Source organism: Bombus pyrosoma, linkage group LG12 (genome assembly GCF_014825855.1).
Source record: "Bombus pyrosoma isolate SC7728 linkage group LG12, ASM1482585v1, whole genome shotgun sequence".
In the NCBI taxonomy this organism is placed as follows: Eukaryota; Metazoa; Arthropoda; class Insecta; order Hymenoptera; family Apidae; genus Bombus; species Bombus pyrosoma.
In genome coordinates this window covers 5,726,516-5,753,501 of record NC_057781.1, presented here as the reverse complement: position 1 = coordinate 5,753,501, position 26,986 = coordinate 5,726,516, and the positions used below count along the sequence as shown (strand labels likewise).

General features: G+C 31.3%; 7 protein-coding genes across 11 annotated transcripts; 2 read left to right on the top strand and 5 right to left on the bottom strand.

Moving 5' to 3' along the window:
• Positions 1–233: 233 nt before the first annotated feature.
• Positions 234–3,892, top strand: LOC122573641 (ADP-ribosylation factor-like protein 5B). Its single transcript, XM_043740292.1, has 3 exons — positions 234–760; positions 1,424–1,868; positions 1,937–3,892. The coding sequence occupies exons 1-3, from the start codon at positions 715–717 to the stop codon at positions 1,983–1,985; spliced, it is 540 nt and encodes a 179-aa protein (XP_043596227.1). The 5' UTR covers positions 234–714; the 3' UTR covers positions 1,986–3,892.
• A 147-nt stretch (positions 3,893–4,039) lies between these two features.
• LOC122573639 (citrate synthase, mitochondrial-like) lies at positions 4,040–8,671 on the bottom strand. Of its 3 annotated transcripts, none has more exons than XM_043740288.1 (4): positions 7,728–8,671; positions 6,597–6,752; positions 5,070–5,987; positions 4,040–4,981 (listed from the first exon to the last, which is right to left on the bottom strand). In XM_043740288.1, the coding sequence occupies exons 1-4, from the start codon at positions 7,743–7,745 to the stop codon at positions 4,712–4,714; spliced, it is 1,362 nt and encodes a 453-aa protein (XP_043596223.1). In that variant the 5' UTR covers positions 7,746–8,671; the 3' UTR covers positions 4,040–4,711. The 3 variants fall into 3 exon arrangements, with proteins under 3 accessions (XP_043596223.1, XP_043596225.1, XP_043596224.1); XM_043740290.1 differs by lacking the exon at positions 7,728–8,671 and adding an exon at positions 6,234–6,405 and having other exon boundaries at positions 6,597–6,707; XM_043740289.1 differs by lacking the exon at positions 7,728–8,671 and having other exon boundaries at positions 6,234–6,736.
• A 155-nt stretch (positions 8,672–8,826) lies between these two features.
• LOC122573638 (probable citrate synthase 2, mitochondrial) lies at positions 8,827–22,589 on the bottom strand. Its single transcript, XM_043740287.1, has 4 exons — positions 22,372–22,589; positions 11,884–12,039; positions 10,214–11,137; positions 8,827–10,125 (listed from the first exon to the last, which is right to left on the bottom strand). The coding sequence occupies exons 1-4, from the start codon at positions 22,414–22,416 to the stop codon at positions 9,859–9,861; spliced, it is 1,392 nt and encodes a 463-aa protein (XP_043596222.1). The 5' UTR covers positions 22,417–22,589; the 3' UTR covers positions 8,827–9,858.
• A 202-nt stretch (positions 22,590–22,791) lies between these two features.
• LOC122573640 (methylenetetrahydrofolate reductase) lies at positions 22,792–24,487 on the bottom strand. The gene is made up of 6 exons (XM_043740291.1): positions 24,458–24,487; positions 24,044–24,383; positions 23,756–23,973; positions 23,491–23,651; positions 23,094–23,416; positions 22,792–23,015 (listed from the first exon to the last, which is right to left on the bottom strand). Exons 2-6 carry the CDS (start codon positions 24,244–24,246, stop codon positions 22,967–22,969), a joined length of 954 nt encoding a protein of 317 aa, XP_043596226.1. The 5' UTR covers positions 24,247–24,383; positions 24,458–24,487; the 3' UTR covers positions 22,792–22,966.
• An 85-nt stretch (positions 24,488–24,572) lies between these two features.
• On the bottom strand, positions 24,573–24,980 carry LOC122573642 (phosphatidylinositol N-acetylglucosaminyltransferase subunit P). The gene has a single exon (XM_043740293.1). It carries the CDS (start codon positions 24,978–24,980, stop codon positions 24,588–24,590), a length of 393 nt encoding a protein of 130 aa, XP_043596228.1. The 3' UTR covers positions 24,573–24,587.
• On the bottom strand, positions 24,573–25,852 carry LOC122573643 (EKC/KEOPS complex subunit LAGE3). Of its 3 annotated transcripts, none has more exons than XM_043740296.1 (5): positions 25,702–25,852; positions 25,460–25,514; positions 25,238–25,366; positions 25,028–25,154; positions 24,573–24,706 (listed from the first exon to the last, which is right to left on the bottom strand). In XM_043740296.1, the coding sequence occupies exons 1-4, from the start codon at positions 25,733–25,735 to the stop codon at positions 25,028–25,030; spliced, it is 345 nt and encodes a 114-aa protein (XP_043596231.1). In that variant the 5' UTR covers positions 25,736–25,852; the 3' UTR covers positions 24,573–24,706. The 3 variants fall into 3 exon arrangements, with proteins under 3 accessions (XP_043596231.1, XP_043596229.1, XP_043596230.1); XM_043740294.1 differs by having other exon boundaries at positions 24,573–24,670; XM_043740295.1 differs by lacking the exon at positions 24,573–24,706 and adding an exon at positions 24,786–24,919.
• Positions 25,736–26,694, top strand: LOC122573645 (transcription elongation factor 1 homolog). Its single transcript, XM_043740297.1, has 2 exons — positions 25,736–25,960; positions 26,037–26,694. The coding sequence occupies exons 1-2, from the start codon at positions 25,845–25,847 to the stop codon at positions 26,167–26,169; spliced, it is 249 nt and encodes an 82-aa protein (XP_043596232.1). The 5' UTR covers positions 25,736–25,844; the 3' UTR covers positions 26,170–26,694.
• Positions 26,695–26,986: the final 292 nt, after the last annotated feature.

Genomic DNA, 26,986 nt, shown 5'->3' with positions numbered 1-26,986 from the left:
TATATAATAAAATTGTTTCTATTAAAAGGTTTAAATTAATGTTTGTATTATATTGATTATAATCTTTAACATTACAGTTTATCTTAATACAATATAAGATAATATCAGATAATATCAAGTCTTTATAATTATGTGAACTTCGTTCAGTTACATTCACTATAACTGGTTCCCTTGTTTTTTTAAAGGAAAAGATAGATAGTGATTCAGCAAAATCGGTTAGGTAATCTTAGTCAAGAGAGCTTCGTTCTAAGAGTTTTAAGTGTTTTCGTTTTACGCGCGTTTAATTAAGAATCCTTTAGCTCCAATCAGTTTACATATATACAGAACTGACATCACATTCAGTTATTGCTAAACGATGATTGGACACATCGAACGTATGGATGTTTTAATTGGGAAAGCAACATGTCGCGATTTGCTTGATTAGATTAGGGAAGGTTTTCGTATACATATTTCTTTCACTTTTGGGTTATCCTTACTGTATTTTCAACAGTTTACAACAGTTCTTAAGTATATATTTCACATCATAATGTATCAATAATGAAGCAAATTTACTACAAACATATTGCAAAGGAACTTGACAGAAAAGTGTACATAACCCTCTGACAATGAAATGTCCCACTTCTGGAACTAAATACATCTTTTTTATCGAGAAAAAGACACTACAGAAACACGATTAAATAAATATTAACTGAGTGGTTTACTGTTTTGATCAATATGGGATTATTATTTGCAAAGTTGTGGAGTCTCTTTGGCAACGAAGGTAAATTTATCATATGTAGTAACAATATTGTGTTACAATTATTGTATTGTTTTATGCGTGTCATCATATAAAATTAAAATTGCAATAAATTTATTAATAATAAGTGAAAAATGATGATAATTTATTAAAATCATATGAGCAAAAGTCGTGTTCCTTCTTTTTTTTTTTACTTTGATAATATACAAAAATGATCCACAAAATTTAGCAATAATAAATTTACTCAGATAATATGAAATCTAACTTCATGACTATATTCTCCATATTTATATGCTTAAAAAATATATGGGTATAATAGCTTTTTCTAATCACAAAAAATTTAATAATAGATACAATGATAAAAAATAGAAAGTTTGAAGTAAATGAATTATAAACCTTGACATATGCTGATGTGAATACAAATTATAGTTACAAGTGAAACTGTTCTTTGTGAGTTTGCTAATTACTCTTGTAATTAATATATTTTTGTTAAAACTGCCTTAAATTTTCATTGTCCTACTTTAAACATATGTTAACATATGTTTTCCATATATCTTTCTTTCGCATTATAAGATGAGTACTTAAAACTTTTGAATACATAATTCAAATAACTATAAACTATTAAATTTTCTAATTAAAATTCATCAAATTTTTATTCAAATGTAACTAAATCTTTTTATTTTCCAGAACATAAAATAGTTATGGTAGGGTTAGATAATGCTGGTAAAACTACTATATTATACCAGTTCCTAATGAATGAAGTTGTTCACACATCACCAACTATTGGATCCAATGTTGAAGAAGTTGTTTGGAAAAATATTCATTTCATAATGTGGGATTTGGGTGGACAACAAAGCCTGAGAGCTGCATGGTCCACATATTATACTAATACTGAGTTTATTATTATGGTTATAGATAGTACAGATAGGGAAAGACTTGGTGTAATAAGAGAAGAATTGTACTCAATGCTAAATCATGAAGAATTAAGCAAAGCCAATGTCTTAGTTTATGCTAATAAACAAGACTTAAAAGGTAGCATGACAGCTGCTGAAATTTCTAGACAACTAGATTTAACTTCCATTAAAAAACATCAGTGGCACATACAAAGCTGTTGTGCACTTACTGGAGAGGGGTAAAAAGAGATTCATTATTACAATCCTATTTATGAAACAAGGTTATTAATGACTTGTAATGTTTTAGGCTTTATCAAGGTCTTGAGTGGATTGTTGGACGTTTAAAAAAGACATGACGTACATTATGAGGATTGATTTTAAATATAATAAGATATCTAAACTGTAAAGTATATGTTCAATGTAAGTTACTGTGCCACTCTACGATTGTACAAATGATATAAGAATGAATGATCTTTTTTCAAATGGTACATTAGCTTCATGCATAACTTAAAGTGTAACTGCATATATTAATTAATATTATTGCTGCAGACACTTAATATATCAAGTGGTGGACGGGTAAATTTTGTCTCATCTATTAATGTGATATAAGATATAATGGTAAATGATTATGATATAAAACTAAAATAATGTTTTAACTATTCTCTGTGTAAAATATATTAAAAACATTATGTTATAAGAAAATGGAAAAATTTAGAATATCCAGAGTCTTTTATAGAAAATATTGTTGCATTAAGAGAAGTATCTATAGCAAAAATTTTTTTATCTGTGTATAAGAAAATATATATATTATGAACACTTTACAACAGGACTGCCAAATTTAATGTATGGTCTATGAGCACATCCGATTATTTATAGCTATAAATGCTATATTAAAATTGCAGTCTGAAAGCTATAAAATTTTATTTTTGATTCAATAACAAATGTAGTGAAAATATTGCATGCATAGTTGAAGGATAAAGAATTTAATCTTGATCCCGTCCACCTTTGTTTATATAACAATAAAGATAGAGGAGGTATTTTTATTTGTTCTATTGAGTTAATGCGCAGATAAAAATTATTTAACCTGTGCAGTTTTCAGAAATATACCTATGTACATAGTTTTTTATACTTCACATTAATAGTAAACACTTGTAAAAAGTCAACTTCAATTTAGCACCAATTAAACCACATATTTTTCAACGTTCTGTATAAGAATTTAAATATTTCTTAATACTTGATACTGCAAACATCTTTAAGAATTTCAAGGCAAGTTATTCAACTGATCTAACCAAACATTTAGAAGCAGAAAATTGCTCTGTGATACGAGTATTCAACAGTGAGATGGTTGTTTATTGGGAATATTTAATTCCATTTGTACGCAAAATATTACAAAGATGTGTTTTATATATAAAACTCATTCGATTGTAAAAATATATCTATTGTATTCTTCAATATATGTATTACGAATTATTTTAAGTATTACTAATCTCTAACTATCCGATTAACAGCTGTCTCATTTATTTTATTTACTTCATGATTATAATAATTAATTTTTGTATAGCTAAAAATACTCTAGTATTTGACAATTACTAAAATTTAGAACACACACGTTAGTAACATATGAGAAAGGAGATTGTAGAAATTGTTAACATCATTGTATGAAAGACAAATGCCGTCTAAAACAAGAGTGAGATCATACATTTAACATTTCATAAGAATAAATAGCAGTTTTCTCATATTGAGAAAAGAAGCAATTAATTGTCTTAACTATGACATATTATTACAAATACACAATATTATAATATATACTGTCGTTAACAAAGCTTTCATTATATAGAAATTTTGAAATACAGTACAAGATACAGGTTGTTTAATTTCATTACTATATGTCATGTGAATCAAATATATGTGTCTGCATTTAAGCTTCTTATATGATTAGATATTAATCAAACAAAACTTCAAAAATTAACAAGTTTAAAAATGTTTTTTTTAAAGTGGTTATTTTTAATTGATTAACATAGCAAGCACGAAATGTTTACGTGTAAGATTGTTAATTAACATAAGGACTGAGATTAATGTAAAATAAATTTATCAAACTTTCTTCTGTGAGATGTTAAAAAGGAACTACGTACTGTAATATACGATTTCCTATCCTGTTTATCCGATTTTATTAATTAAAATTACGGTATAATACAATGAGATTATAAAATAAATTATGTACATGCTATATTAATTCGAATAAATGAGCAGTAACTTTTCTACATTTCTGTTTTAAAATTCTTTTAAATTATACATTTTACTATATCTTATTCCCTCCTTTCATATATGAATAATAATTAAAATGTATAATAAATGAACAGTGTAGATTTTTTAGGAAGTATATGCAGGTGATAGAAATTACGAAATTCCGAAGTTCCGAATTCTGAAATTTCTAATGGTTTAGTAATCGAACGGTAAAAGCTTTGAAGATTTCTTCACCGTTGCGAAAAAATTACTTATCGCTCTCCACTACTCTTACACTCACGGAAAACTCTCCCCTTCCATAGATGAAGGTCCACGGAAAGGTGGTGATCGGTACAAGATACAATGATATTATTATTTTTTATTATTGGCAATATTATTATTAATATTATATATATTGGTAATATTAACAATTAATAAATCGACGGAAGAGCCGAAAACAAACTTGCCGCGAATGGAGAAACCGAAAGTCGCAAAGATTCTAAATTCTCGGCTGATCAATTTATTTCTTGAGTCTCATCACGAGACTGATCCTTCGAGTGGCTTTTGTTAGTCGGTACACACGCGTAAATTCCACCACGGGATCAGACAGCACTAAATGCTTAGTGATTTACTAACTGTACAATGAATTATGTCATTTTTATTTCTAAAATTGTTATTGTATAAGTTAATAAAAAGCAACACGTATATTTACAATGAATTTTGTTTACCGTTAATGCACGCATTTTCTTAAAGAGCTTGACAATTAAATTGTATATAAGTTCGTTCTATGTTGCAAAAACGCTATTTAGAAAGAAAGCTCTAGTGACCATAATTTTTCACGAATAAGAATGGTTTTCTTTTATTTAGCTTTAACCAATTCCATAAGCTTGTCAGTGCTTATGGATTTGGGTCTTTCTATTGGAAGGCCGAGAGCACGAGACCAAACGAGAGATGCCATAACACCAAGAGCACGTGATACTCCGAACAGGACAGTGTAATATTGCATCTCTGTCATTCCATACCATTGTAAGAGAACTCCCGAATGAGCATCTACATTTGGCCATGGGTTTGCTACCTTACCAAGTTCCATAAGAATGGGGGGAACTACTTTATACACTTGAGCAACGAGCTAGATATATACGAATATAGTCATTAGTAAGGAATAAACTACATAGAAATTTTATACAAATATTAAATGAGTTATTCGAGAACTTTACCTTGATTAATTTGTCATCCGGCATGTGCTTCATTGCATATTCTCTTTGGCATATATATCTAGGATCAGTCTTTCTGAGTATGGCATGACCGTATCCAGGAACGACCTGACCGTTCTTCAGCGTCTTCCAAATAAAGTCTTTCAGCTCGTCATCAGTGGGACTATCGCCGATTTCAGCGCATATCTTCTTTAGCCATATCAATACTTCTTGATTTGCAAGGCCATGAAGAGGACCTGCCAAACCGTTCATTCCAGAGCCGAATGCCAAATACGGATCGGACAATGTCGAAGCCACCAAATGGGTCGTGTGCGCAGATACATTTCCACCTTCGTGATCAGCGTGAATCGTTAGGTATAATCGTAAAAGTTCAGCAAATTGTGGGTCATCGTAACCGAGCATTTTTGCGAAATTGCCAGACCAGTCTCCGCCCGGATCCACAGATGCCCCGAGTTTGCCATCCTTGTAAAGGTTTCTGTATATCATGGCACAGAGTACGGGTAATCTGGCAATCAGGTTCATTATATCTTCGTAAGTGGCGTCCCAATATTTGGATTTGTGTATACCTGCCTCGTATTCTTTTTTGAATATACTGTCTGTACTTAGAACAGTGAGCGCCGCGGAAAATTGATGCATGGGATGAACCGACTTGGGGAAGTTGTTTAGAGTTTTGACTATGTAATCAGGTAATGCGCTTCTGGAGGCCCATTCTTTAGAGATTTCTTTCGCTTGGGCTTCCGTAGGAACATCACCGGTAATCAGCAGCCAGAACAAACCTTCCGGAAGTGGTTCGTCTTTGATTTTCGGTAAAATCTTCTGGCATTCCGGAATCGATTTTCCTCGAAATTGAATACCTTCTTCAGGATCTAGAACCGACGGTTCCCATATAAGTCCTAATATCCCGCGCATACCACCATACATCTAAAAAGTAACGAAAAGTTATCACGCGATATCAACATCAGGCACAAAAAGATAGAAGAAAAAAGGGGAGATATGTTCAGTGACATTGATCTCTGACTATTGACTACAGGAGCCGCGCTTTAAACTGATTTGAATGCTACTTTCATATCATTCGTAATCTAATTTTGCATATAAGAATAGGAACATAAGCATACAACATATCATACGAAAAAAAGAAAGAAAAGAAGGAGAAAATATTTTATTTACATATTATTGCATAAGTTTTTTCCTTAGTCAGATCTCGTTAAATTAAACACAAAGAATTCTATTGCCTCCAGAAAGTCATTGAGAAAGTGATACAAAGATTACGATTGTTAGGCGGGTAGAATTATTCCGAGAACCTACAAATTTGTTTATATGTACAGTCCTTATCGTCCACCTATGAACATTACAAAAGTTAATACGTATTGTGTTTTCTATGTGCCTTAATCTATTAATATATAATTTTTGTCACGTAACGTTCCGTTCTGGCAATAACATTGCTGTTACGTTCGATAATCTATTCATCATCAGATGTTTAGCAAGAAAAACGAATGATGTAGTCAGAATTGCACAACAAACAAGAATTACCATGTTCACGGTAACGTCTCCAACCTTGGTGTTTCCGTACTTTTTACGGAAAGCCGCGATACGCTCTTGTTCTTTAGGAATTTTCTCAGCCAAAATCTTTTTAAGATCGGTGAAGGTATTGCTCATTGATCTTATGAATAAGGACAAGACTATGTTCTGTAAAAACGAGAAAAAGGAATTAATTCGTAATTATTATTTTATTATTAATACGTAATAAGGGAAGAAACTAGAACACGTGCGAGTCGAATTATTAAAATATTTTCTGCCTTTGTACACACGAGTACACACAATCTGAAGACGTAAATATTTATTGGATTTTCCTCACTCGACTTGATGGATGTAATCAAATCCTCGTTATGTACAGAACTTTAAGAATCGATTTTACCAATTTTATTGAACAATCCTGTACAATTGAAGAATTAGAGAATAGACGCGATGTACTAATTGTCGCGCGAATGTCGTGATCACGAACTATTAAAACTGACGTTTGCTATTGATAAAGAAATTTTTTTTCAAAACATGGATTCAATACCATTTTTATATTTCCTTCCTAAGTGCATAAGTTATAAAATAGAATAATTTAAAACAGTATAATATTTTGCGATGTTAGAAAAATATTAAAATACTTTTCTGCATACATTTTCTTTTATATCGACCTGATATTATACAACTCTTAAATTAAAATAATATGAATTCTTAACCATTACGAATAATGTACAATTTTAAAACACAAAGTGTGAACATCGCTTCGTGCTTGGGAAGAATCAACGTTCATGTGAATTTCAATATATGATCCAAGATTCGCTTGAGGTCACAGGGTTATGACGGTTGATATCAAACAACATAGTTATACATATTAGATCTCATAATCCACGAGGATAGTCGGTAATATCTTTTCTGCCTGTTTAATGCATATTATTGTTTCCCTTTTTCGAGTTCTTATCAACATATTCTTATTTTCAGTAATGCAGTCGATATTGATAAGCCTCTTACGTGATAAAATTAATCATCTAGATTTTGACGTAACAAAAAAGAAATTATTTCGGAATTGCATGCGAAGGTTATGTCAATGATTATATTATTAGACATTTCTTTTTACAGATGTTTTTAAACTAATTAGATTTTTCATACTTTACTATGGTTGAGCATTCCTATCGGGCACGGGGAATTGTCTGCAGGTCAAAAATTAGGTCAAGATGAAACCACGATGGGAAGACAAAGCTGATAACAATCTGTAGATTTTGACAATCGTTGCATAACTTGGACCGTTTGATTCCAGAAGCAGAATGAATAAAATCGTTTCTCGACTGTTTCTTGAGCAAACCTTCTCTGTGTATACGATATTGAATTTTTTACATAATATACAGTTCATTCGTTGCAATAATTTTTCATAGTCATCTATGTACGTCAAGTACATTAATATTCATTAAGTGGTCCAACTTGTTTGGATAGATTCCTCTGAGTTGGTCAATATTAATTCGCTTTAAACATTTGATAGAAACTTCATGTAGCGAAATACATGTAATATATATATATATATGCTTTAAAACGATGAATTAAAATATACATAGACTTGCGTGATTAATTTGATAGAGTTCAAGCGCAAATGGAAAAGCTCGTAACAGATTAAGGCGCAGACCTTGAAACATCTTATTTTGACGAATACGATGAATTTGAAGGATAACTCTCATTCGATTCGATTATCAGTGTCGAAAATCACATTACATCGTTAGGCGGTTTGTAAACAACCCACGGTAACACCGCGCGCTGTTATCATCTAATTGTACTAAATCGTGCGCGATAATTTTCAAAGGCGCTGACGATTTTGCTACCACAATTCGGTGGAATGTACGATCATTTGGTACTCATTGAGTACTGGTTTTGGAATATTTTTTTACGTGGCTCACAATAACGAATCGCTACCTCATATTCAGAAAATTCACAGTTTAACTGTGGTGTTAGAGGGTGTCGCGCATAATAGAATTGTTGTAATAAGAGTAGAACAGTAAGCTTTTTATATTTTTGTTTTAAAATTCTTTCAAACTATATATCGTAAACTATGTAATCTACTATATTCTATTTGTTTTTTCGATATACGAATAACAATTAAAAATACATAATTCAAAATGAAGTAAAAATATAAGTCACAAAAAATAAACTGAAAATATTTACTTATCTTATATTTTTACATTTCAATTGTTTATCATAAAGAGCCAAAAAAAGCCAGATATAATTTTGAAAGATTCGTTTATTTTCACGTTCTTTATAAATAAAGTATCGCACACACTCACTCATTCTTGTAACAGTGGGTTTACCACTGGTCATCATTTTTTTAAATTTAAGTTCACCGAAGTAGATCGATGTGATTGAGCCAAGTTTATAATGTTTTTAAAGAATCTAAAATCAACAACTGGTGCGCAAACACTGCAACATTTTTTACATATTTTATTAGCTCTATTTATTTTCTATTTTACATATTTTACTAAGGACCATTATATTTTGCAGACTTCTGCTGGTAAAACGGTATTTCATAACCACGTAATAATAGCCGTAAAGATAATTATTGTGATTCAATGTATATTCTAAAATTTCTGATATTTTTTTGGCAGTGTCTGTTCAATTTACAATATTTGAAAAACCTTCACTACGCACATCTAGCTTTGTAGTGAACGTTTTAATGATTTACTAACTGTATAATGAATTACGTCATTTTTATTTCTAAAATCGCCGCTCTATAAGTTAAACAAAGTGGCAAATATATTTACAATGAATTGTGTTTACCGCTAATGGGCATATTACATCTTTTTAAAGGGCTTGGCAGTTAAGCTATATTTAACGGATGAATTTTTCGTAGCTTGTTTTATATCGCAAAAACTCTACCTCATTTACACGAAATGTGTATTGTCAACAGAAAAAGATGGATGAACATGTTATTAAAAGATGTAGGCAAAAGTTTTTGCGATACAATAAACTGCGAAACCTATTTTTAATGTGTTTACATTCGAAGCACATATCGTTACGTGAGACGATTACTTGTCTTAATACCTAATTTTACATTTTTTTAATAAGATTCAACAATTAAAACGACTTCCTTGAAGTCATTTAAAATGAATTCGAAATGAGCTCAAGAAGATTACACCTTTCTGTGCATTAATAACATTTTCACTATGATAGAAAGCAGTCAGTTCTTTACTTTTGAAATTATGATGATGGTGTGTCACAAACTTAAAAGGTGACATCGATTTTTCATAAATAGAATTGTTTAGGCTTTGACGGATTTCATGAGAAGATCAGTGCTTAGAGATTTGGGCCTTTCTATGGGAAGACCGAGAGCCCGATCCCAGACAAGGGACGCCAGAACACCAAGGGCACGCGATACTCCGAACAGGACGGTGTAATAGTTCATCTCTTTCATTCCATAGTATTGCAGTAAAACTCCCGAATGAGCATCTACATTTGGCCATGGGTTCTTTACCTTGCCAGTTTCCAAAAGAATGGGTGGAACTACTTTGTATACTTGGGAAACAAGCTGAAAATATAAAAATATAATCATTAATAGACAACAAGCTAAAAACTTCATACAAATCCTAAAGAAATTATTCATTCTGAAACTTTACCTTGAATAGTTTGTCATCCGGCAAGTGTTTCAATGCAAATTCTCTCTGGCATGTATATCTAGGATCAGTCTTTCTCAGTACGGCATGACCGTATCCAGGAACGACTTGACCGCTCTTCAACGTATTCCAAATAAACTCCTTCAGCTTATCGTCACTGGGATTGTCTCCAACTTGAGCGCGCAACTTTTCTAGCCATACCAACACTTCTTGATTTGCAAGACCATGAAGAGGACCAGCCAAGCCGTTCATTCCAGCAGCAAATGACAAATACGGATCAGACAATGCCGAACCTACCAAGTGAGTTGTGTGTGCAGATACATTTCCACCTTCGTGGTCAGAGTGGATCGTTAGGTATAAGCGCATAAGTTCGATGAATTGTGGGTTGTCGTAACCGAGCATGTTCGCGAAATTCCAAGACCAATCTTTTCCCGCATCGACGGATCCCAAGCCTTTACCACCCTTGTAAATATTTCTGTAGATTGCGGCAGCCACTACGGGTAGTTTAGCGATCAAATTCATCGAATCTTCGTAAACGGTTTCCCAATATTTGGACTTGTGTACACCTCCCGTATATGCTTTTACGTATTCACTCTCGCTATTTAGAAGAGTAATAGCGGCGGAGAATTGAGTCATGGGGTGAAGCGACTTGGGGAAGTTGTTCAGAGCTTTGACTACGTGATCAGGCAATGCGCTTCGGGAGGCCCATTCTTGAGAGACTGCTTTCACTTGGGCATCCGTGGGAACGTCGCCAGTAATCAGAAGCCAGAATAAACCTTCTGGAAGCGGTTCCTCACCACCCTTAGCTTTTGGTAGAAGCTTCTGACATTCTGGAATCGACTTTCCTCGGAATCTAATACCTTCTTCAGGATCCAGGACCGACGGTTCCCATACAAGTCCTTTAATTCCACGCATACCACCATACATCTAAAAAGTAACAAAAAGTTATCACGCGATATCAACATCAGGCGAAAAAAGATAGGAGAAAAAAGAGGAGATGTGTTCATTGACATTGATCTCTGATGTAACGACCACAGAAGCCGCACTTTGGACTGGCTTAAATGTTACTTTCACATCGATCATGATTTAATTTTATAAATAAGAATAAAGAGACAATGTACAAACGTACAATGTATCATAGAAAATAAAACGAAGGCAAAAGAGGCAAAAAGGAAAGATGTCTCATATTGTAGCATAATTTCTCGCTTGGTTAGATCTCATTGAACACAAAGAATTCGATCGCCACCAAAAAATCTCTATGAACGTGATATACAGGGAATAAAGTTTATCGAGTATTGATATAGAAATTGCGAGTTTTTGTTGTCCGATTATTAGGCAGCCAGAATTTTTCCGACAACCTAAAAGCCTGCCTATATATGTATATTGCGATCACATGATAAGCACGCGGCATACGCGCTGATTCCATGGTCTTTATCACCCACTCGCGAGACACTTATCAATGTTAGAAAAAATAACTCGTAGTGTGTCTCATAGTGAGATTCGTTGTCTTCCACGTGGCTTAATATGTTAATACGTAACGTTCATCGCGTGAGGTTCCGCTCTTGCGATAATATTGCTACGATGCATGATAATTTATTCATCGTCAGATATTTAGTATGTAAAACGTATATAAAACGCATGATATACTCGAAATTGCACGAGCAAACGCATACCATGTCTACGGTGACCTCTCCAACTTTGGTGGATCCATGCTGTTTACGGAAAGCCTTGACACGCTCCTGTTCCTTTGGAATTTTATCAGCCAGAACCTTTTTCAGATCGGTGGAGGCATCGCTCAATGATCTTAAGAATATGGTCGAAGTTATCTTCTGTAAAAAGGAAAAGAAGAAATTAATTCTGGATTATATTCTGAATTTTTGTTGATCTCGCTTTAATTCTTATTATCTTTAATTCACATAAATATTAATTGTTACATAATAAGAGCAGAGAAACTAGGACACGTGAAAATTGAATTATTACGATATTCCCTGCCTTTGTGGTAATAACAGTCCGAAAACATGTAAATATTTTGTTGGTTTCGTAAAACAATTTTCCTCGTTCAAACTGATGGATGTAATTAAATTTTTGTTAAGGACAGAATTTTATGTATCGACGCTACCAGTTGTAACGAATAATCGGCGGCAATTGCCGGATTACGTAAAAAGAACGAATTGCGTGTAATGATATATTTGCTCGATCAAGAATACACGTGAAGAACTAATTCCTGCGCGAATATCGTGATCATTTTAAATTGACGTCTATAATAATAAAAAAGTGATAAAATATTAAAGCTAAAGTCTGCTATTGAAAAAGACAATTTTTTGCGAAATATAATTTCAATACCATTCATAAGAATTTCAATATCGTTCAAGCCTCGCTCGAGGTCATGGGGTTTCATGCTAGAATTCATTATCAATGCGTAGACCTTGGAAAAAAGTGCCGGAGAACGCCAAGTTAAAAGAATTACTACAGTTGACATTGCGTAGCATAATTGCACATCAGGTTTCATAATCTTAGGTTGAATTATTTTTTATAAGTATTTCTCTCTCCAATAATACAGTCAATACTATTATGATAAGCCTCCTACGTGATAATAAAACTGAAATGAATTATTCGCGTTCCGACATAACAGTTAGGCAGAAAGTTATTTCTGAAACACGCGTAAGTCGGTTACGTTGATGATTATGTCATACGGTTCGTCTCTCTGTTTCTTATACGTATTTTTAAATTATTAGATCTTTTATACTATTTTATCGTGAAGTATTTCCATGGCAAGTCATTGTCTACAGACTAGCGTAGAAATCTCTAGATAACGGTAAATACAGGCTACAAGCTCGGGCAGCGAACATCGATTCGTGACCGCATTCTACGATGAGAAATTAGGTCGAGGTGAAATCATAATGGGAAAGTAAAGCGGAACATCCGGTGCGAATTAGTGGATTTCGATATTCGTTGTTTAACTTCGATCCATTTCGATATCAAAAACAGAATGTATGAAAATGGTTTCTCATATTTTTTATCGTGTGCAAACATCCTCTATGTTTATAATATTGAATTTAAAAAAAAAAAAAAACTCTTTAGAAATTCTGTGCGTAATTATTGGATCGACTTTATCGAACTAGAGCCTCTAGTTATACAATGATCCCGTTATGAAATACCTAAATGTAGATTATTGAAAAATTGTTAAATCAAAAATTCAGTCCATCACAGTGATAGGTGTTTTCTTTCGACTGGCGTCATCTACGAGCGTAGTAATATTGTATGATCACACCATACACCGGACGAGACCATCTTCGACGTACATACAATGAATGTTGAATATAAGTCGCCAGTGACCTTGGCCTTTCTATTAAATTTGTCATTCATCTTATAAGATCATTGCACGCGATTCTCTACATACACGTCGAGGTACACAAATCTCGCAATTATATACGTGTAATGATTTATCACTAAACGAAAATAGTATCTCGAAAGTATCGTTTAACTATGTAACACAAAAGTTGATCCTGTTACATAATAATTCTAAATCTATTCTTTAATCTATCTATTCTTATGAAAAAGAATTCGTTCTATAGCAAATGATTTATGCTGGTGCTATATTTTAGGGTTACGTTGTTCTTTTTTTGGCTAGCGTATTGTATTTATGAGTGCAAGGGTTCACCTAGAACGTTATTAAATATGTGCATGTATACAGAATGTTACATCTGGATACAGGCCAGAGTTCCAAGTGGTTTATAACTAAAAATAAGTAGTTTCACGTGTTCTATAATTTAACCTACGCTACATAATGCACACGTGATAAGAAAATTGGATGCAAAGAATGTGTCCTTTGCAACACGATGATATTCAATGTTAAAAAAATGATCACATACGTTTCACCGGGACGTACGAAGTTCAAGCTGTCGCACGAAATGTCACGATTTTATACACGAATTGATCTTTGATTAATTTGAAGAATTACTTGATCGGAAACTTTAGATTGTAACTTTAGATTTTTGAATAATCGCTTCCATGATAGTTAAGTGAATTAATTATGCGGTTTGTAGATAACCGTTCTATTATTTTAAGTGTCGGTTGTTATGAGCGAAAGTAATGTTAAAAATTAAAAATAAATACTCGACGTAGTAGTATTTTAATATAAAAAGTATTGATTATTCTATGTACATGGTCAGAAGGGTGTTTGAATATATCATTTTCTTAATTACTTTCGATGACTTAGTTCCGTCGAAGAATATCAAATACCTGGATAATGTTACTTATCGGACTGCGACATAAGGATAAAGCGAGTTTACAACTCAATCTGTGCGTTATGCGTTGTTCCGTTCACATTCCAAGAATTTATTGCTTCAACTGCAAGTAACAATATACTCGGTACGTAACGTAAGATGGATATCAGGTGGTAACCACAACGATGTAACGAAATACTAATTGAATAGATTGAGACTGACTTTTATTTCCGTTATGCGTATCGCTGTGAATCAACTTGATCGTGTCGAAATATTAAAATTTCACTAGAAATGCTAATTCTATTTATCTATTTGTATTGATTGATTACTAGTAAAAGGAAAAGAAATCACGTAAAGAAACATTATTTCGATTGAAATATATCGGAATACGATGTAAAATATAATTGTCGCTTTACTATCTTGGAAATATTTGTAATGCCTCAGTAATGAGTACACGATGAATTCTAGTTCGTTAATTGTATCTTTTCTCTTTAGGAATTGCGTTAAATGACTATAATTAAAATTGTCACTGCTGTAAGTCAAGAGAGGATTAACATAAGTTCAGAATCCGAATCAGCAACTTTCACCGCAAAACTTTCACTGTATTTCCTATATAATCCTTGCAATTTATAAATCGATCCGAGAATAGCTTGAAATACATTTCATTTTTCATATATTTTACTTTTTTAAAAATAAAGCGATGTAACTGACGTGCTAAAACAAGAGGAAAGTAAGGAAAAAAGAGAAATATCAACTTACAGTAATATAGTGTCCACTTTTACAAAGTTCCAACTTTTTATGATAAGCGATAATTAGCTGCCTACGAACAAAGTTCAATAAGTGATTCCTTGCTCGTGTAAAATATGACTCGAGATATCTCGTAATGAATAAATGGTATTACGTAGCGTTAGGTAGTTTACACGAGTTGGTGTACCAATTTCTACATAGTTAATACATAAGTAATATTTAATATGTGTACATCTGGATTCCAATCTTACTTTTCTCAATGATATATTTATTATTATATTCTCTGCTTCATCTTATGTAAATTTTTAATGACAAAAAACAAATATAGCCTACTCCGTTTCTTTCGTTGAATTATTAGAATATCTACTAGTCTAACAACCATAATAACATTTAAACTTTCCAACAAAATATATTACCTGATTGAATGTTTAGCCAGATCGGATAAGTCGCATGTAAAAACCTGGAAAGTTTTGATTACTGTCGATACGAATGATAAATATCTCTGATCTAAATATCAATCTATGTAAATCATGTATTATCTTGTATTATCATAATAGCACAGATGGCCTGTTACGTGTGTACATACATTATGCTATATGATCGTAACGTATCGTGATTTTTTCTTCATTGCGTGTAAGTCACTTCGATACTACAGGAAACAAAAAATATAGAGGACAATAGAAAACATCATATTCGTTGACCTTGAATTATCAGTTATACATATGTATGTAAGTTTTATACGTTTAATGACGAATAGATATGTAAGTACAACAGTAGTAAGTATAGCAATTTATCGTAATTCATAATTAAGCAAAACCTTCCAAAATTACATGTAATCGAATTCTTAATTTTATACGACTAACAAGATATATGAGACAAACTGGTATCGCGCGAAGCTTTCCTATGATCGGCGCTTAAATGTTAATAAAATTGAAATTATCGAACGATGATATGGAAATTTCAATACGATGCAATTAGAATCATCTGTGAAATGATTTATTTTTATTCGCTACTGGTATTGGCAAGGAGTGGATTTTAATAATGCATAGGTCGATCGAAGAAATCGATTTCAAACCTGAAACTCATTTACCATTCATCCAGTTTGCTCTGTTGTAAGTGATAAAAGATGTTCAACTTGTACAAGATAGTTGAAAGCATTATATTCTTCTCATGATAAATCAAGTTTATTAATGATAAATACAGATATAACTTAAATTAATTCATAAGATGCTCTAACGCTGGCGTTTTTTTTTCTTATGTGAAGATACTGCCTGCATAGATATAAATAACGATAAAGGTGAACTGTAATACGTTGTTTCTCAATAGTGTTCTAATCTCAACTAAATATGAGGTTGATTTATGTGTTTAGGCGTCTAGCTAAATGCGCAACAAAGATTAGATCCTGGGAGCCAGGTGTAATTAAGTAGCCTAGTAATAGAAATCTACTACAGCAGATTATCGGCCAACAGATTACAACGATACTTAACTAGGTAGCATTTGTAAAACAACGTGTGATAATGTTTTAAATTATATAAATATTCTACGTGTTATATGTTTGCGACCGATTTTCGCCCGCGATTCGCCGACATATAATTTTAATGTACGTCTGAAAGAATGAAAAGGACAACGAGATCGAGTGGTCAATTAAATTTTGGATCTGTGAATTGGTTCTGTCACGATGAACAGAGATTATCATCCCACGTGTTCACAGTATATGTATTCACAGATTTGACGTCACGCATCGCGCGCGATTCGCTTCACACCATGTGACCGACAATGACATTACTTGCACCAGTGATCATTTAAATTCTCTCTAGTTTTCAATGATTTATGCGTGCTGACGTATGTGACATTACGATGACTTCTCTCTAAAAGTCCATTCCTTAATACGCAAGCACGATTATGTGCCTCAATCTCGCCATCTCGCTATTATACAATTCGGGACATTTTGTTTAAATAGTCAGCTACCAGAAGAAAAATAATAGTTGTATAAATTCATTAACTTGCGATTAATCGGCTATTATACATGTCTATTTATTACGATTCAGTTATAAGAATAGCAGAAAAATAGCTAAAGAAGTTTGAATTTTAAGAAATACGAGGCCCTAATGTCTTGATAATGAACGGACAATCTATGGTATAGGAAAAATTCGCACGATGCCGCAACCAACGAACAACGATACATTCCTACAGCCCAGTCATTCTATGGTTTTATCGTTGAACTTTGGGTACAGGCGCGAATGTTATATGTACCGGATTACTCGCGTGCATTAGGTCAATCGCATTACTCATTAATACGTTATCGCGATTACAATTTAGTCTCTTATTGATAAACTCGAATAAATTAATCATTTTATCGATATTTATTAATTCAATCAGGCGAAACGATCGAATCACGTGTCTTTAAACATTCCATTTATCGATATGAAATATAAATTTCGTTGGTGCAAGTCGTGATTATCTTAATCTACTCGAGTTTTCCGTGACCACAATGACGTCATATAAAATGAATTTTCATTTCTACTCGTTTCATGGCCGAACTTTTTCATAATACGGAAACTGAAGTGCGAAGAAAATATGCGAATGCACATTTCAGCGAAATGAAGATCTCTGACCTTATTTCCTCTCTCGATTGAAAGTAGGCTGACATCACCGTGTTCTTGGCGAGAACCAGTTCTCCTTTCTTTACTGCACCGATCCTCATTATGAGCAAGTTTCTGCGTGTTCGCTAAGGAATTCTAAATTTTTCGTCATACTTGAAACCGTTTTTGAGCAATACGGGTACGAAGGAGTCTTCGAAATTGGACGAAACAAATAAATTGTTTCAAAATTAAATTAAACTGAATCGTAAAATCTGATAAAATCTTTGTCAGAAAAACAGAAATATGTATTACGGCAACAATATCTTAACTACCGCTTATCAGAGTCGACGATAATCAACATGAATCATTGTACAATGGCGTAATGGCAATCGCAAGATTAATTTCCTAAAAAATTCAGTGAAGACTAAAACTAAATAAATATCGATTAGTAGGTCAAAAACATATCGTCTGTTGGCTATAGAATATACAGACTAACTTATTTCAGACTGTATACTTATATATATATTTATATAATTACTAATATAATTACCGATATCTAAATGAATTTATATTTATTTAAAGGAAAAAGAAAAGAATTTGAGAAGGAGTAAATTTTAATATTGCACATCGAACCATGTCATCTGCTGGGTAAATTATTAAAAACACTTCAGAAGTAAACCATCGATGTTAATTGTATGAATATTATATAGGTTTCCTTTTAACTTTCTTTTCAATCTTTCTTTTTCTCTCTTTTGTGGTCTTTCCAAATGAACTATTTTTCGAATTTCTTTTAACGTCAAGTGAAATTTTGTAATTTGATCCATTTTTCAAAAGATATAAAACAATCCTATAAGCAATTAAAATTGTCCGCCGAATACGATATATTTTATTAATTTCTTGTTCGTTCAATTCCATAAAGTGAAATATCAGCGAAATTTGTCGTTGGGAATGGGTCGTCTTTTTATCTTATCACAATCTGCATGAATAAGTATAAGTCAGGTATATGACGAATAAGTTCGCAACATTCACAGTAATGAGCAAAACTGAACACCACACTTTGAAACAAAATTAATTTTCTAAAATTCCATCAAATGACGATTTTTTTTATATTAGAAGGATTAGTTTATTAGATGACATATAAAAATATGATTTTCAGCAATTTGAAAGGAAACATGAAGAAAGAAAAAAGCGAAATTCCGAAGGAAACAGTAAGGATCATCTTTCACAACTCTTTTATCTGAACCTGTTATGAAAATTTAAACAATTCGTTTTATAGATTTGTCAGTTATATAGGTATATACTGAAAATTTAATCGGAATCGATTAACGTTGCTATGACTTACAAACGATTAAAAATGGTGAAAATCGCAGCTTTCACGATTTCTGTTCTAAAATCTGCAGATTCTTGCATCATCTTGCAATGATAAAATTCTCAGCATATACAGGGTGTCCCAGCTTTTTTCGGTCAAACATTGTCAGTATATTTTACAAGTCAAGATAAGAAAAAAATGTGATATAAGCATATGTCACTCCAACCAGAAAAGAGTTATAACAAAAAAAAAAAAAAAAAACTATATACGAAATGAGCGGTAACGGAATATGCGTTATTACGGTACAAAATATGAATAGGTCAGGAATACTTACATCTAGCAGTAGTCAGGAGATATAATACTTCTACGACTTCTAACTTCAACGAGCAATAAACGAGATCTTCAAAGAATAAAAAATCCAATTTTTTGTCGCTGCTAATCTCTTGTATCGACAGTTGTCTTATATTGGCGAACATTTTGAAATGGAATTGCTAGATGTAAGCATTCTCGCTCTATTTATACTTTGTACCGAAAAAACGCACGTTCATTGCCGCTCATTTCGCATACCTTTCTTTTTTGTTAACTCTTTAACGATGCTCCCAATAACATATATTTATATGACAATTGTTTCCTTCTCTTGGCCTCTTGAATATACTGACAACGTTTGACCGAAAAAGATTTGGACACCCTGTATATAATTGACTATGATCACAAATCTTCACAATGTGTTGTTTAAATCTAACAAAAATTTTTAAAAAGCAACCTTTACTTTTTCTTCGTGATTCCAAACAACGATTGTAATTTCTTCAAAATATTTTTACGCATCTAGTAAAGTAATCCTTTTAACTTCTCAAAAAAATTAAGTCGGTTGGACCGAATTTAAAAAAATTATTGTTTTAAAGAGTGTATGTTCAATTTTGCTCATTATTGTACGTAGAAGAGTTCATACTGCTCATTATCATTGATTGCATAACTAAAAAGCATTTGAAGGGCATTGCCAGATAGAACACACCCGTGAGCTACAATTATCTAATTGATTTCGCGCCATATAATCGTCAAATGGCGCTAAAATGACCGAGAAGAGGTGTCACGTATGATCCAATTTTTATTAACCCTGAAATTCAATCGTCTTGTCGACAACTGTACGTTTATCTTTAATTATTACTTCTTAATATACTTTGTAATACCTTTCCGTGAAGGCAATAAAGAATCTGTAATTCTTTTTAATTGAATTGTAAGAATTTGATACAGATTATAAGAAGATATGACAAGTAAAATGAATAAAACACAATGAAATCCAACTTTTTCCTGTAGCCGAAGTTTTCATTGCGACCATATTGCCAATAGATTCTTCCATATATAAACTAAAGTTTTTACTATATTAGGATATTGTCAGGTTATGTTACTTAATGATAAGTGACAATAATAAACGATTTTATATTGTATAATAGGAGAGAGAAAAGGAAGAAATGGTTTTGAAGTAATAGCATGTTACATGATCTGAAGGTCACGTTTATATATCTATAACATTAGGTAATCGGCGAGCCATCTACAAGTTGAGCGAAGAGTTTCTAAATGTGCCAAAAGTTACAGTAGATATACATACACTTTGTATGAAACTATTCATTCAGTCTTTCTATGACTCCAATAATCAAACTTATAATTTAATTAAATATTAATATATTTTCCTAAAAATCAGTTTCAATGTATCTAATTCCCTTCATAAAACTGAGGAAGAAGAATTAATAGAAATAAAAACCGGATGTGTCAGGATGTATGAATAAACGAGAAAAATCAATTTTAGATAGTAATATCGAAAAAGTTACATGATCAATTCGAAGTTCCATCGGTAAGCAAATATTTGTCAGAGACATCATGAAGGAACGGCCAATGCAGATTACAAGGACAAAACAGATTTTGACCTCGAATTCGTTCTAAAATTGATACCTTACGAAATTATAATGTCGTGCACTTCTCAATGGACATGTGTATTGACGTAAGAGATTCTCACATATTTTGGGTACACGTTATGTCATGTTTTTGTCTATAAACATGTATTTATGATCATACATAATTTAATATGAAATCAATTTGTTTAAAAGATTTAGATTTGGCTACGGTACCTGTATTATCGCGATAAGTCGCTACAACAAAAATAGACTGACAGCTTTCAAATTTTCACTAGATTAACCTTCTAATTGTTACATCAACGAACAAAGCAAATATATTATATATCTTGTATTGTTTTTCCCTATCATATACGCGATCACGGGGAATTCCTTGTTTTCATCAATTGAGACAAAGGGGATATGTCAACTTGTATCAAAACTTCATTCATGCGAATTGTGAGTGTCCACTGCTGCTATACACATTTACATTTCAATTCGACAATTTCATTAATTAATGTTCGAAATGTAAGACAATAGTTAAAATATTTAGTTAATTCTATCTTTATAAGTATTAATTAAAAATCATCATAATCACGGCTCAATTAATATATCCGGTCTCTAACTTACGATAAATAGTAATCAATAATTATGCATCGTTTAAAAATTTATTACGTAACATATCAGGCTATCAAGCTTGTCTAAATTAATGCCAAGTTCTGTCGGTCAGGTAAATCTTATATCACTCGATATGTAATGTTTTAAACAATTGATCAATATATATTCATTTTATGATTTCCATAATATTTCATATCGCCACTAAATGCAACGATTCGATTAATAATAAGCTGCATCCATGTTAGAGATATTACCCCAAAATAATGTGCATTGTTGGAGTTTTGTAAAGGTGTTCTGAGCACACGCTCAATACGTCGAACAGCTTCGAGACAAACTTTCCACAGTTTATTTTATAGTACATTTTATCTATCGAATCAACAAACATGACCCAATATTTTGTCTAGATATCATTAACATAGATGATTTGCTATAAATTTGTAAATTTGTATACCGACAGTTTTGATCGTGTTTAGTTACTAGACTATTGGTCGATAGAACGCCTACTACATACTTGGTACCCAGAACCACATAGCCGAACCGAATAGCGTCTTAGCTCTAAACGGTGCAAGGTTCTAGCATTTCGAAAGAGATAAATAATAAAAAACCATTTATTTTTATATGACTATCTATTAAAAATTATCAACTATTATTACAAAAAATAATGATGCACGTTAAACACCTGCTTGTCTTTCGAATTTCGCACCGGAACAACGTGAAGTGGTTTAGGAATCATTCAAATATCATATTGTGTACTAAGACCAATCAATTTTTGGTAAATTCATTTACCACGCACCTGAACTTCCAAACAACGTTTTGGACTGAAATGGAAGAGTGCCATTGTTCTTTATATCCTGGCTTATGGATCCTTCCTCTTTCTTGTTACTGTCACACCAACTATCCAACTGACCACGCGGAGCTCTGGCGCCCAACTCAACTAACTGCTCTCTTCGTTCGTCACAAATATTTCTATCGCGCATGCGCAAAGCAGTTAGTGTTCCCAAAGAATCATTTAATGTCTACATATAAATCTGCCATGTTATGTTCATGGAAAATATCAAAATTAACTTTATAACTATTCTTGATAAGTACTTTAAAGAAATTAAAAAGCGAAATGTAGAAGAGTACATTCATAGAGATTAAAATGTACAATAAATTTTAATAGAGATCCTATGTCATTCGTGTAATAAATTTAACATGTTAATATTTCACTGTTGTTTCAGTATAGAGAGTTTCGAGAATTGGTAATTAATGAAAAATTTGGCGCGTAATATGAATACATTTAAACCGATATATTTGTTTAGATCATATGCAGACTCCCATATTTACTATTATTTATCTTAGTAATAGAATTATTTAGTTGTTCAAACTTCTTCCATTTTCAAGCAAAATTAGTGAAAGATATTAAGTTTATCACATATCTCCAATGATAATGATGGTCTACAATTCATAAATATATAAATAAATATAAATAAGTACATCTTATGTTATATGTTTTCTATTAGAGTGAACAATTACTTATTTAATGTGAAGAAATGGAATCCACAAGTAGTTTTACTTGCAATAATTTTTTTTATAATATTTGTAGCTATTTCTACTGCATAATTGTGTACTTCTTCATCATTGTCTTTTATACATTCCAAAGTATTTAAAATAATTGTAGGTATTTTGATATTACAAATTCTGGCCATTTTTTGGAGACATGTATAATTCAAAATTGGAAAAATACCTGGGATAATTGGAATATTAATTCCAATGTTTTTACAATCATTCACAAATTCAATAAAAATACTTGCTTCAAAGACAATTTGCGTCATAATAAAATTTGCACCAGCATCAACCTTTAAATAAAATTAATGTTAACATATTCGTTTTATATATATAAATAAATAATAAAGTGAAAGAAATTAGTTACTTTTTCTTTCAAATGAATCAAATCCATTTCTTTAGACGATGATTCTGGATGCATTTCTGGATAACCAGCAACGCATATACAAAATATATTACCAAATTGATTCCTTATAAAACGTACTAAGTCAATTGCATGTGAAAATTCACTATTTGACTTTGTTGAATCTAAAATTTTTTTTTACAAAATCCAATTAATATGAAAACTTTCATCTCATAAATAGATCTTAAATCTTTTAAACATGAAACATTTTATAATAATTCTTAATTACCACCCCTTAACACAAAAATATTACATATGCCATGTTTTAATGCTTCCTTTAATATAATTTTTACATCAGTGGAAGTTAAATCTTTAGCTATAAGATGAAGGAGCGTGTTATTTGGGAGTATATTAAATATATCTAAAGACAAATAGTCTTTCATATCATTTTTATGCCATGTTAATGCATAAAAAAGTGGATGGTTCTTATTCATTTCTTTAAGAGAGCTAGTAACAAAAATTTTTATTTATAGAAACATAGATACATTAAGCATTATTAAATACATAACATACAAACCTTTGCAAAAGATCCTTACTTCTTACAGGCATCATCTCAAAACTACAAAATATAGCATCTGTGTTGATTATATCTTGTAGCTTTTTTCTTAAATCAATCATTTCGCGTTTAGTATCTATAGACCGAAAATTATCTGCGATATTATCACATTCGTCATCAATCCATGGATCGTGCACTTTATCTTTCGACACAAATTTTTTCATTTTTTCGGTATGTACATGTAGAAAGTACAGTTAACAACTATATAATTTTTCGCCTCTTTCAGTCCGTATAAGATTACTGATATCACATTACGCAATGTATGAAATACATAATCAGTTTAATGTAATGGACCAATTTCCTGTAAGTAATACTAAAGTAATACTAAATAAAAATTTAACATTATGGTTGCAAAATTATTAAAGTAAATTTTACTCAAAATATTAATTCTCAGAATATATTGTAAAATACTACAATTTTTTACATTATATTATTTCAAATTTATTTCATAGATTATTATAACATCTTATTTAACACCTTTAATAAAATATATAAATTTTTAATGTCATTTATTGTTACTTCTTTTTGTTAAATACAACTTCCTACAAACTTCTGTTATTGGAATATCATACACAGAGGGTATACCACCTGGAACAGTTTCTTTTTTAGGACGTGAATGTTTATCTGTAATAGTAGTGATATCATTAATATCTGGAGTCATAGATAAGTTTATAGCTGGGTAAATAATAAATGCAAATGTAGCAAGGGCAGTTAAAGCCCAAATTGGTATTGCTACAGCCCAGTATTTAGAAGGCCAATATGTTAGTCCTAAATTATGTAAAATTTGATCTGGTATTAAGGCCCATACCAGGAATAAAAGGAATAGCATATTTGAACCTATGTATAAAGCATATCCATAAACAGATCTTGGTCCATATGGAGCTGGGGTATGTTCCATTTTATATATGTTATGCTATGGAAATAATTTTAACAATGAATATTTACTTAATAATAATTGTAAGTTGGTACAGGTGGATCAAGAAGTTGCATAGTTTCTGTTACTAAAATTAAACTATCAAAAAATGATGTTAATGCCACTCTAACTTTTCGTGCTTCAGTTCCACAAATTAATCTACAAAAAGTGTTATAGATTAGTACAATGAAATATGCATATATTTAAGCTCATGCTATTATAATACATATGGGAAAACTTACATTTGTAATAAATTATTATCTAGTGTCAATTTCTTTGTAATACTACCTCTTGAGGGCTCTTTATCAACTATTAGTACTTGATAAGCAATTTCTGCTTCCCTTTTTGATGGGAAAGGTATTGATAAATTTCTGCACAAAATTAAGGTTATTTTTATAATTACGTGCAATGTTTTACAAATTACATGCAATGTTGTGAAATTACTTATTTTAAAGGATACACACTGAAAGTACTCATTACAGCAATAGCGGTAATTATTATTTAATTCACGTATGTTTCCTATAGTATAAATTTTTTTATATTTAATTTTTTTACATATGATACTTAGTCATTAATTTTATAACTCGTTCTATAATAATTTAATAATTTAATTACTTTGTACGAAATGAGATTATAATTCTTAAATTTGTTATGCGATACATATTCAAAGTTATATAACGTATTTTATATGTATGTATATACAAACCTAGTAATATATAGTAATTTTTTTTGAATCGCATGGCGTTATACTCTGTGTTCGGTCATTATACGCGAGAGTTTACAACACAAATAGTAGCAAAGCTTAATACAAATTGGTGAATCAGTACAATTTGATACACTTTAAACGTAATGGGCCGAAGAAAAAGTAAACGGAAGCCACCAAGTAAAAAGAAAGCTATTCAACCGCTAGATACACAATTTAATTGTCCGTTTTGCAATCACGAAAAATCGTGTGAGGTTAAGATGTACGCATAATTCGTTTATCGCCAATTCTTATACTACTTTATTTTCAATTTTACTGCTTTCTCTTTTTATTTGCAGGGATAAGTCAAGGAACACAGCTAGAATTACTTGCAGAGTCTGCTTAGAAGACTTTCAAACCACGATCAATTTACTTTCAGAACCTTTAGATGTCTATAATGATTGGATTGATGCATGTGAAAGTGCAAACTAAATTTTACTATCTTTGTATCAGGCCAATGTTAATAGTATTATCTATTTCCTTTAAATGTAAATTGTCAGCACTTTAGTATAAATGGATATCACATCATGTGCAATGCATAAGCAACAACTTAATGCTATACACATATTTTATGAATCAATGAAAAGACATTTAGTTTCATAAATTTAATATTTCATTAAAGTAACAAAATTTGATATATATATACATATATATATATATATATATATATATATATATATATATATCCCATATGTAGTGTATTAAGTATTATATCGTATTATTTTTAATTATACATGATATTTGTATAATCATATTTATAGATATGAGCTTCTTGTACTTACTAAGTAAGGATATGAATGTTTACATTAAAGATGGCAAAAATATTACATGACTGCTATAACCTATGGATATTTATATGAAAAGAAGACATAATGTTTTTACTGTATGTTTATATTATAAAAATTAAGAAGTTGTTGTAAGATAATGACAATATGAATAAAATAGTCATTGCTATAATTTTTTATGAGTATTAATGAGTTTAAACTAAATCATCCATTAAATTCAAATATACTGAAATATACTTAAATGTATTTGATTTAAATATACTGTTGTTAAAGTTATTGAATAGTATTTCTTATAAGCATGAAAATCTGAATAATAAAAAAAATACAAAGCTAATCACATTAATGTTTTTATGCAGTTAGATGGATATTTTTTTGATGACAATTATTCGAAGTATAAAGATTATTGTTTATTAAAAGGATTAGTGAAATGTAAGAGAATGAGAAAAAAACTAAACGTGAAATAA

Bases quoted from the DNA above. Each gene is read 5' to 3' on its own strand.
- LOC122573641 (XM_043740292.1), top strand. From the start codon at position 715: ATGGGATTATTATTTGCAAAGTTGTGGAGTCTCTTTGGCAACGAAG. The intron at 761-1,423 runs GTAAATTTATCA...TTTATTTTCCAG, and splicing joins GAGTCTCTTTGGCAACGAAG to AACATAAAATAGTTATGGTA. The intron at 1,869-1,936 runs GTAAAAAGAGAT...GTAATGTTTTAG, and splicing joins TGTGCACTTACTGGAGAGGG to GCTTTATCAAGGTCTTGAGT.
- LOC122573639 (XM_043740288.1), bottom strand. The intron at 5,988-6,596 runs GTAATTCTTGTT...GTTACTTTTTAG, and splicing joins GAGACGTTACCGTGAACATG to ATGTATGGTGGTATGCGCGG. The intron at 4,982-5,069 runs GTAAAGTTCTCG...GTATATATCTAG, and splicing joins CGGATGACAAATTAATCAAG to CTCGTTGCTCAAGTGTATAA.
- LOC122573638 (XM_043740287.1), bottom strand. From the start codon at position 22,416: ATGGCACTCTTCCATTTCAGTCCAAAACGTTGTTTGGAAGTTCAG. The intron at 11,138-11,883 runs GTATGCGTTTGC...GTTACTTTTTAG, and splicing joins GAGAGGTCACCGTAGACATG to ATGTATGGTGGTATGCGTGG. The intron at 10,126-10,213 runs GTAAAGTTTCAG...TTATATTTTCAG, and splicing joins CGGATGACAAACTATTCAAG to CTTGTTTCCCAAGTATACAA.
- LOC122573640 (XM_043740291.1), bottom strand. From the start codon at position 24,246: ATGAAAAAATTTGTGTCGAAAGATAAAGTGCACGATCCATGGATTGAT. The intron at 23,974-24,043 runs GTTTGTATGTTA...TTTTGTTACTAG, and splicing joins AGTAAGGATCTTTTGCAAAG to CTCTCTTAAAGAAATGAATA. The intron at 23,016-23,093 runs GTAATTGTTCAC...TATGAATTGTAG, and splicing joins CATTTCTTCACATTAAATAA to ACCATCATTATCATTGGAGA.
- LOC122573642 (XM_043740293.1), bottom strand. From the start codon at position 24,980: ATGGAACATACCCCAGCTCCATATGGACCAAGATCTGTTTATGGATAT.
- LOC122573643 (XM_043740296.1), bottom strand. From the start codon at position 25,735: ATGCGATTCAAAAAAAATTACTATATATTACTAG. The intron at 25,515-25,701 runs GTTTGTATATAC...TTTATACTATAG, and splicing joins AAATTACTATATATTACTAG to GAAACATACGTGAATTAAAT. The intron at 25,367-25,459 runs GTGTGTATCCTT...AATTTTGTGCAG, and splicing joins TGCTGTAATGAGTACTTTCA to AAATTTATCAATACCTTTCC.
- LOC122573645 (XM_043740297.1), top strand. From the start codon at position 25,845: ATGGGCCGAAGAAAAAGTAAACGGAAGCCACCAAGTAAAAAGAAAGCT. The intron at 25,961-26,036 runs GTACGCATAATT...TTTTATTTGCAG, and splicing joins AAATCGTGTGAGGTTAAGAT to GGATAAGTCAAGGAACACAG.